Genomic DNA, 9,847 nt, shown 5'->3' with positions numbered 1-9,847 from the left:
ATGTATCCCAAACCTCTAATCTTCTCAACCTCCTTTGGTACCATGAATGGCACAAGAATATAGCATAATCATGTATAATGTATGACTAAATGGCTCAATGTAGAGATTAAGAGCTTTCTGAACTATAATATGAAGCCTGCTACAATGCATTTCCTACAGACCAAGGGGGAAAAAAAAGAAAAAACAGTGCATTTTGACTCAACACTAGTATGTGATTTTGAATGTGACTTAGAAGTCATTTTGTGTGTGTGTGTGTGTGTGTGTGTCAAGACAAATACTCAATATGGTGTCAATAAATGTAGTTCTTTGGGGGAATAAATTTGTCAAGTTGCTTTGCTACACTGAACTGCAAAATTATTATGAATGTGAAAGGTCAGAACCACTCAGGAAAGGATCAAATCTGGAGATCCTGGACAGAGTGGGAGGGAAAATGTGGAACAAAATCCAAAAACTCAGTAATGACCAGAATTACTGGTCAGATGAAATCTGGTGAGACTCCCAATACTATGGCCCTGAAATACATTCAGCACCTGGAATAAAACTCATCCCCAGGGGCGGGCTGTCAGCCCAATAGTTAACAAGATGTACACGCAAACCACTCAACCCATGATGCCTCATCCACACACTCAATGGTAATACATCCCTTCGAGAAATAGACCATGGGACACCAAAGGACCAACATTCAAACTGAGGAATTGCAGGACAAACAGGAGTGCATAATTATGAGGGGCACAGGGGGAGGGTTACAGGGTAGGGAGGGGAGGACAGTGGGTTAGGGTTGGACATGGCAAATGGAGAATGAAACTAAATGTACGCATGATGTTGAATGTAAAACAAGCTCTTAAAAGAAAAAAAGAACTATGCCACAGGAATGAGTTTTAAAAAAATAATAAAATAAAATAAATGTGTTAATATGAAAAAAAAAATGTAAATGGCCAGAAATTTCTCTATTCTTGTTTCTTTTTACTATTATTATTTTTGCCAAACTGTTCCCATATTTTTTTTGTTATGGTAAAGGTACAAGTAACAAAATATTTGCCATTTCTATAATCTGCAGATGTGTACATATGACATTATGTTCATCATTGTTCCTGTTTCTTTATGCCGCTCCTAATTTTATATTGTCAATGAAGAAGTATTAGACTATCTCCTTACTGAGAAGTTCTCAATTTATCTCTTAGGAGTGAGTGAGTTGTTTTGTAAATAAGGAAAAAAAAAGTTGAAAAGTGAAACTAGTCTATTTCTTGAGCAAGGGGCAAAACATCTTATGTCTTTTGTCACAGGTAGAAGGGTCACAGTCAGCTATGAAGACAAGCCTCCTGCTTGTGCTCCTCTGGGGGTTATCCTGCGCTCTTCCCGTAAGTACCACGCTAGGGATATATGAAAAATCCTTTTTAAAGATACTTCAAGAAAACAAAAACTCAAAGTCACTGCTGTCAAGTCAATTCTGACTCATAGCGACCCCTCCTTGGTTTCTGAGGCCATATTCTATGGAATTAGATTGCCCAGTCTTCCTTCTGAGGAGTGGCTCATGGGTTTGAACCACCAGCCTTCTGGTTAGCAGTGAAGTTCCTTAGGCACTACACCACCAGAACTCCTTTTTGTACTTAAAACTCCACAATTTTCATTTGCTATGAATCAAGGTGGCTATCTATGCTCTGTTATTGTTGGTTACCATTGAGTCAATTCCAACTCATGGTGAGACCTATTAGCTCCCAAATCAAACTCACTGCCATTGAGTTGATTCTGACTCATAGCAATGCTACAGGAAAGAGTAGAACTGCCCCATAGGTTTTCAAATCTGTAATCTTCACAGAAGCAGACTTCCACATCTTTCTCTGTGGAGCGGCAGGTGGGTTCAAACCACCAACCTTTTAGTTAGCAGCTGAATCCTTCAACCATCATGCCACTAGAGGTCCTAGCAACCATATAGGACAGAGTAAAATTGTCCCATCAGGTTTCCTAGACTGTCTATGTTCTAGTCAGATGAAAATAGTTATTTCTTAAGGAGTTGGTCTCTTCAAAACATCATCCAAGTCCTTCCTTATTCTGTTCAGAGGGCATTTGTATATAAAAATGACTCTCATTTTTCTTCCTCATGAACAAAGTCTCCTCCCCAGACCAGCACCAGACCAGCATCAGATACTTTATTAGAAATGCAAATTCTTGTGTCCTGCCTCAAACTTAATAAACCAGAAGTTGTGGAAGTGGGGCATGGCAATTTATGTTTTAAAAAGGCTTCCAAGTGATTCTGAAGCATGCTAAAAGATATCATGCTTGGTAAAGTGGAGGGTCAACAAAAAAGGGGAAGGCCCTCAACAACATGGATTGACACAGTGGCTGCAATGATGGGGTCAGGTTTAGCAAAGATTGTGAGGTGCAGGACTGGGCAGTATTTCTTTCTGTTGTATCACTATGAGTTGAAGTCAACACAACAGCACCAAACAGCAACAACAATAACTCCTAAATAGGAATCCTTGGATGGTGCATATGGTTAACGCACTTGGCTGCTAACAGAGAGGCTGGAAGTTTGAGTCCAACCAGAGACACCACCAAAGACAGACCTGATGATCTACCTCTAAAAGGCCACAAGAATTAAAACCCTATGGAGCAAAGTTCTACTCTGACATACATGACATAGCCATGGATTGGAGTTGATTCAATGGCAACTAGTTGACTGTTTACTACTAAATACATAAAGCCTTAATAACTGTTGCCTTGAAATTGTGCTGTGGGTTGACAGTGTATGCTAAACTTTCTAGGTAGCCAGGTATCAAAATACGGACTCCAAGAGCTCTGAAGAATGGAAGGTAAGTAGAAATATTTTTTGAAATATTTTAATTTTATTATTATATTATTATTATAACCAATTTGGCTCCATTGTATGAATTGAATCTGCTAAAGATTTAATGAGTACAATGACAGCCTAAACTTTAGAAGATATAGGTAGTAAAAGCTATACTTTCTAGTTCATATCAGATGATGCAATGTATATAATACTTCAACTCCAACTTAATAGTACAATTTGGTGAGGCAGTCTTTTTTTTTTTATTTTAAGCCGTATTCTTGTAATAAATGTGTAAAGTTAGTGCAAGGGATGGATAACAATGAACCAAGGCCATCCAGGAAAGACTAAGACTAGAAACTTTTTTTAACAGAGAGGTCTGATAGATAATGTACGTCCAAGAAGGCAAGAGGTCAAGTCTTGGAAAGTGAGAAAATAAAGAAGAATGACAGGATACTTTGTTGCTGTTGTTATTTGCCATCCAGTTGGACCCGATTCATAGAGACCTCTCTTTGGGTTTCTGAGGCAGTAACACTACAGAAGTAGATTGTCCCATCTTCCTTCCGAGGAGTGGCTGGTAGGTTTGAACAGCCAGCCTTCTGGTTAGCAGTTAAGTGCCTTAGCACTGCGCTACCAGTACTAGAGCCTTTAGAATGATAGCTTATATTTATAGAGAGCTGATTCTGAACAAACCAATAGGTATTTACTCTTAGCAACTCGAGAACCATTGCCATGCACAGTTCTGTGTCCTTAACATATATTAACTTCTTAATCTTCTAAATTACCTTATGGATTAGGTGCTATTTTATTCCTGTTTTAGAGATGAGAAAACTGAGGCACAGAGAGTAGCCGAGTCTGTTAGATTACATGGTTAATAATAAGTGCTAGAGCCAGGCTTTGAACCCAGGTCACTCTGGCTCCAGAACGGCTTTACCAGAGTCTTATGTCTCTCTCAGGCAGGCCAAGTGAGTCAGTAAATTTTCAATATTGTCAAGAGAAGTAAAAGTTAAAAATTTTATACTAGTGACAGTATTTTGTTCACTACTTTATTTCCTGCTCTGGTGGCATAGTGCCTAAGGCATTTGACTGCTAACCAGAAGGCTGGTGGTTCAAACCCACTAGCCGCTCCTCTGAAGGAAGATTGGGCAATCTACTTCCGTAGTGATACTGACCTCGGAAACCCAAGGAGGGATCACTATGAGTCGGATCCGGCTCGATGGCAGTGAGTTTCGTTAGTTATTTCCTGCTGGCTTTTGAGTGTGATATACCTTGGGCCCAAGGCTTTTGGTAGTGGCCAGATGATGTCAGAGGTCTGAGGTGGGGTTCTGCCCCTGACGAAACCAGTATATACATTGCAGATTTATTATATAAACTTTCATCATTCTTAGGTTTGTTAATTTGGAAGCAGCCACTATCTATCCTCTCTCTCTTTCCACTAGAATAAGAGCAGCACAAATAGAGGATTCCCACTCTGGACATGAGGAAAATACCAATGTCTTGCTCCCTTCTACCCCACAATTCCTGAGGATAGCTGACTGGAATAGAGGCTGCTCCATGGTATAGGCCTGCAGTCCCAGGGCAAAGACTTAAAGTGATTATATCTGAGACATTGCTGGGAGGCATTTTGAAGATATGCCATCATCAGCCCCTCCCGGCTCCACTTTGGCATTGGCTGTTCATACCCATTGCTTGGCATGGAGCCACACAGTAACCTCGCTGTGTATGTCATCATAAGTGGTGGTGGTGTTATTAGGTTCCATTGAATTGGTTCCAACTCATAGTGACCAGAGGGGACTTGGGTATTCTTACGGCTCTTGCAAGACTGAAGGAAGTAAACTAAATCAAAACTATGAATCGTCAAGGCTTAGATTTGGCATTCGTTTTTATTACCAGCAGTCTTATGTGACTCAAAAAAAGTTAATGGCTCTCTCAATTCAATTTTGTCTACTATTGAATTTTAAGTGGTCATTTCCAATATTGATCATTTATTTAGTTTATATCACATTGTGTAGCTCTCAAGATGCTTCTCCAGGTTTTAGCTGATTCCTTGCTCATAGCAACCATGTGGGGTAAGCACAGTGGATATTAATTTTCTTAATTTATGAATAAGAAATTGAAGGTAAGATAGGTGAAGTGAATTGCCCACATTCACATAGGTATATCAACACATCAGTTTACCTGGGATTTAGGGGTTTCCTGGAGCACAGGGCTTTCAGTGTTCAGACCAAGACAACTTGTCATGCTAAGTCAGACTTAAATTTGGATTCTGAGTTTCAAGGCTGATTTTCCTATACTACATTTCCTCAAGCTTACATAAACAACCAGCTTCAAATAAATTATTTTTTCTGTTAGTGAAGAGTTAGAATTATAGAAAATATTCTAGGTCTTTTATAATCCCAAATCTTTTTGGGTCACTAATAATTTCATACTCATTTTTCAACCATGTCATCATAAAATTTTATTATGACCCATGCAAATGTAAAATGTATATCAAGACACTATTCTAAATACTTGCAACGTGAATGAGATAACCCACCTGTGAAGGAGTAACTTCTTTTCCTTCCATTTCTACAGGGTCAGTTGGCTCAAACACCACCACCACCACCCTTGGTAACTATCTTTTTTTTTTTTTTTTTTCCTAAATAGCTCATGACATAATTTTATGTCATGAGTGTTAAGACTTTAACACTCTTCCCATCACTGTATGCTATTCTGAAAGTAGTAAGTCCAAACCACACGCAATTGATATGTATCATATTTTTTCTTTCCTGAGCAATTACTAAAAGGAAAAATAAACACCATTTTTTTTTCTTCTTTCAGGAGAGCAGTGAGTCATCAGAAGAAAGTAAAGTTAGCTCAGAGGAACAGGTAATTGAAAAGACCTTTCTGAACTTTTCAGTCTACTTAGGAAATGGAGGAAGTGATGTTAGATTAAATTACCTGGAAACAGTTCTAAATATAATATTTTCTAACCATTGATTAAATATTTCCATAAAATAAGAGGGAAAAAAGGAGCAGGGAGAATTTAGATGTGTGGACATGTTGTTCATTTCAAATTTATCATTGGGACTAGATTGTAGAATTTGTGGCCTTAAGTGTCTCTCTTAGTTAGAAAAAAAAATACAACACACACACACACATGCATATACAGATGGTCATTGACTATGTTAGACAAGTAATAATTCACTCATCATTCTAGAATTTTGCTTTTACAATTAGAGCAATTCAGATCAGGCAAGAAAATGTGTTATGGCAAACAGGAAATGCCTCCTGGTCCTGGCCACCTCCATATCCAGGATCCTGTTGGAGAAAGTAAGGGAGAGTCTTTAGGAACCACTAATGAAACAGTTGCTCTAGTAATGGCTTTTTATTGAAAATAGGTCTGTCTGTGGCCCAGGGAGTGAGAAAGAAAAATGATCCAGAATGATCATAGTCAGTGAGTGACTTATTCCCAGAACCTAATTTATTTCTCTTTACTAAAAACTAGTGATTTTTGTTTCGTTTTAAATTTTTCCAAGACTAATTGTCATTACTTTTGGAGCAGTCCTATCATTTTGACCAAATTCAACACTATGGGGGCTCCAGAGATTTGGGGAACCATGTTTCTCCCTAAAACTTTGACCCATGTTCTATCTACACTTAGCCAGAGTTGAAAAATTAATTATTAAGCTTTTTATCTCTATTTACTAATGATTTCTTAAAGGAATATTATAGAAATTTAAAAGTATAGAATTTGGGAATTATTCTTTTCTGGGGACTTTGTGATTTACTACTTCAATGTTCTCTGCACTCTCAAATAAAGGCAACAGTCTTTGCTTGAAAGGGGGATGATATGTGCCTAACGACATGGGGTAGACTAAATACAACCTCAGTTCCCGCATACCACTATAGAACTCTAACAGGAGGCAAAGATATCCTCATCTTGTATTCTCTACTGAAAACTCAACTTTGATCAGTGCAAACATGTGGAAAAAGCAAAGAAGGAAAATAGTAACTACTCCCAGTTGCAGACTATAGTAACAAGAGGAAAAGAGTAGATTTGAGTCATTGAGAATGAAGACTCATTACTCTTTCCTTATCTGTGTAGAGTAGGCACCTATTTGACTTACTATGGTCTTCCCCCTTACCTCACACTTTCAACCAAGTTGCTCTGATAGTCATACTACTTGCAGGCTTCCAGCTGACCCTTCTACAGACAATAGCCTGTGCGAATGAGGTATAAACATGGCTTGACTGAGATATCTACCTTAATGCAATATCTTAATTTTATTTAAGGTAAATATTTAATTCTTTTGTCCTAATACATTTTGTTCCAGAGTTAATTAGGGAAAAAAAAAATTGGGTCATTTTAAGGGGACTTAATATTTTTGAAAACTCTGTTTTAAACTAAATAAATTAATAAGTGAGCATTAAAAAAATAATTCTCTAATCCATAAAAATTTCTGAGAATTTTCTTCAATGAAATTAAATTAAATAATTTGAATTTAATAAATGTGATATCTATAAAGTATTTTTGAGTAAAGTTTTGACTGAAGCATGCCTATATAAAGAGGAATAACTTGAATTTTGGCCTCTCTTTCTTTGCCTATTTAACCCCTTGTAGAGATGCAATTGAGTAGTCTCTAGAAGACTGACCATATCTGTTAACTCTAACCTCCAGGCAAATGAAGAACCTACTGAGAGCACCGAATCAGAGGAGAGCCTGGAATCTGATGATCATCAATATATTTATAGACCAGCTGATGGCCTGTCTAGGAGTGGAGAAAAAGGAGAGGATAAAGATGATGAAGAAGATGACAGTGGAGATGATACTTTTGGTGATGATGACAATGGCCTAGGCCCTGAAGAGGGACATGAAGGAGGACACACCAGACTTGAAAGTGATGAAAACTCTTCTGACACCACACAATCCAGTGAAGACAGCATCCCACAAGGGGAAGAAAGTGCTCACGATACCACCAGTGAGAGCAAGGAGCTTGACAATGAGGGTGAGATGAATCGTAGGGCTGAGGGAAATGATTCCACCCATGACAGTGAGAGTGAGGAGCACTGGGTAGGAGGCAACAGTGAGGGAGACAGTAGCCATGGGGATGGCTCTGAGTTTGATGATGAAGGAATGCAGAGTGATGATCCAGACAGCATCAGGAGTGACAGGAATAACTCTGGAATGAACAATGCCAGAATCAAATCAAAAGAATCCAAAGAACACAGTGGCAAGCAAACAAATATTCAGGATTCAAATGACAGCCAATTAGTGGAGTATCCCACCAGGAAATTTTTCAAGAAGTCCCGTATTTCTGAAGAAGATCACAGGAATGAGCTTGAGGATACAAACATGATGGAAGAAGTCAAGAGTGACTCCACAGAAAACAGCAGCTCCAAAGGAGTAGACCTCAGCCAATCCCAGGAAAACAGTCAGAGTGACTCTCAAGATAGCAAGGACAGTCAGTCTCAGGAAGACAGCCAAAATGTACAAGACCTCAGTAGTGAATCTAGTCAAGAGACTGACCTCTCCTCTCAAGAAAACAGTAGTGAATCTCAGGAAGAGATAATGAGTGAGTCCAGAGGTGATAACCCAGATCAAAACACCACTAGCCATTCAGAAGAAGACCATGAAGACAGTGACTCCAGTGAGGAAAACAATCTGAACAAGTCCTCCAGTTCAGAAAGTAAATCCAGAGAGGAACAAACTGACAGTGACTCCAATGAGAGCCTGAAATCCTCAGAGGAAAGCCCAGAGTCCACTGAGGATGAGAACAGTTCTAGCCAGGAGAGTCTCCAGTCTCAGAGTTCCTCCACAGAAAGCCAGAGTGAGGAAAGTCAATCTGACCAGGACAGCCAGTCCTCAGAAGGTAACAGTGATTCTCAGGACAGCAGTAGATCAAAAGAAGACAGTAACTCTACTGAAAGCAAATCAAGCAGCGAGGAAGATGGCCAGTCCAAAAATACTGACATAGAAAGCAGAAAATTAACAGTTGATGCTTATCACAACAAACCCATTGGGGATCAAGATGACAATGACTGCCAAGACGCCTATTAGCATCAGCTTTCCTTAGAAGTGGCTATCATTTAAAGAAATCTTGGGGATTAGAGAGTAATCATTGCAACTATAATTATGTTATCAAGAGATAAACAGGAGAACAACCAGGGGCCATTTCTTTCTGAAAGGAATTGCTGGACATTACTCTTATTTCTAGAGTGTCACCATTCTATAGGTTTACAGAATGTGAAATGACACCAGGACATACTCTGTGAAACTGGTTGTTGTTGTTGTTATGTGCCATCGAGTTGGACCCGACTCATAGAAACCCCTCCTTGGGTTTCTGAGGCAGTATCACTATGGAAGTAGATTGCCCCATCTTCCTTCTGAGGAGTGGCTGGTGGGTTTGAACCGCCAGCCTTCTGGTTAGCAGTCAAGTACCTTAGGAACTATGCTACCAGAGCTCTTTGTGAAACTGGAAGCAAAGAAAAATGCACATTAAAGCTTCACAGCTGAAATAGTTCCTAATTCATTAGCCCAACAAAGAATTATTGTGTTAGGTGCTGGAGATATAAAGAGTTTAAGACTTGTTTCTTGCTCCTGAGGAGCATATGATCTAAAAAGGGAAGTAAGAATTATTACAATCCAATGTGATAAATGTTATAACAGAATTGTGAATAAAATACCAAGGAGGAAAGAAAGAAGAAGAGGAAGAAGAGAAGAAAGAAGAAGAAAGAAGAAAAGTCAATGGAGTTAGAGGATTGGATATGATTTCACCATTGAAGAAGGGAGATATTATTTATTCTTCAGATAAGCAATAGTAAATACTACATGACTCAAAATTTAGTTCCTGAAAATACTTTTGAGTTTTGGCATGGTGAGCTGTTTTGAACTAAAAAAAAAAAACTAACTTTTTTCCCTAACTATTTTAGCCCATTTAATATATATATATTTGTGGTACTCCCATAAATAACACATCATTGACTACTGATTGGATAGGGGAGGGTGGTAGAAAGAAATTCCTCTTTAAATAGATCATTTTTAGCTTTGATTTTTCTAAAACCAGCTTTTGTGCAATGCTA

General features: G+C 38.6%; 1 protein-coding gene across 1 annotated transcript; it reads left to right on the top strand.

Moving 5' to 3' along the window:
* The first annotated feature begins 1,304 nt into the window (after positions 1 to 1,304).
* Positions 1,305 to 8,825, top strand: DMP1 (dentin matrix acidic phosphoprotein 1). Its single transcript, XM_007951713.1, has 5 exons — positions 1,305 to 1,358; positions 2,763 to 2,810; positions 5,360 to 5,395; positions 5,606 to 5,653; positions 7,446 to 8,825. The coding sequence occupies exons 1-5, from the start codon at positions 1,305 to 1,307 to the stop codon at positions 8,823 to 8,825; spliced, it is 1,566 nt and encodes a 521-aa protein (XP_007949904.1).
* The last annotated feature ends 1,022 nt before the right edge of the window (positions 8,826 to 9,847 follow it).

The sequence above is a fragment of the Orycteropus afer genome, unplaced genomic scaffold, assembly GCF_000298275.1.
Source record: "Orycteropus afer afer isolate SDZICR_OR568_19922 unplaced genomic scaffold, OryAfe1.0 scaffold00309, whole genome shotgun sequence".
NCBI lineage: Eukaryota > Metazoa > Chordata > Mammalia > Tubulidentata > Orycteropodidae > Orycteropus > Orycteropus afer.
Note: the sequence above shows the minus strand (reverse complement) of the source record. Positions and strands in the feature narration are given on the sequence as shown.

What these genes read in the sequence shown, in the direction of transcription:
- DMP1 (XM_007951713.1), top strand. Translation starts at nt 1,305, where the DNA reads ATGAAGACAAGCCTCCTGCTTGTGCTCCTCTGGGGGTTATCCTGCGCT. An exon ending in GGTTATCCTGCGCTCTTCCC is followed by an intron (nt 1,359 to 2,762) that starts GTAAGTACCACG and finishes TAAACTTTCTAG; the next exon opens with GTAGCCAGGTATCAAAATAC. An exon ending in AAGTTAGCTCAGAGGAACAG is followed by an intron (nt 5,654 to 7,445) that starts GTAATTGAAAAG and finishes TCTAACCTCCAG; the next exon opens with GCAAATGAAGAACCTACTGA.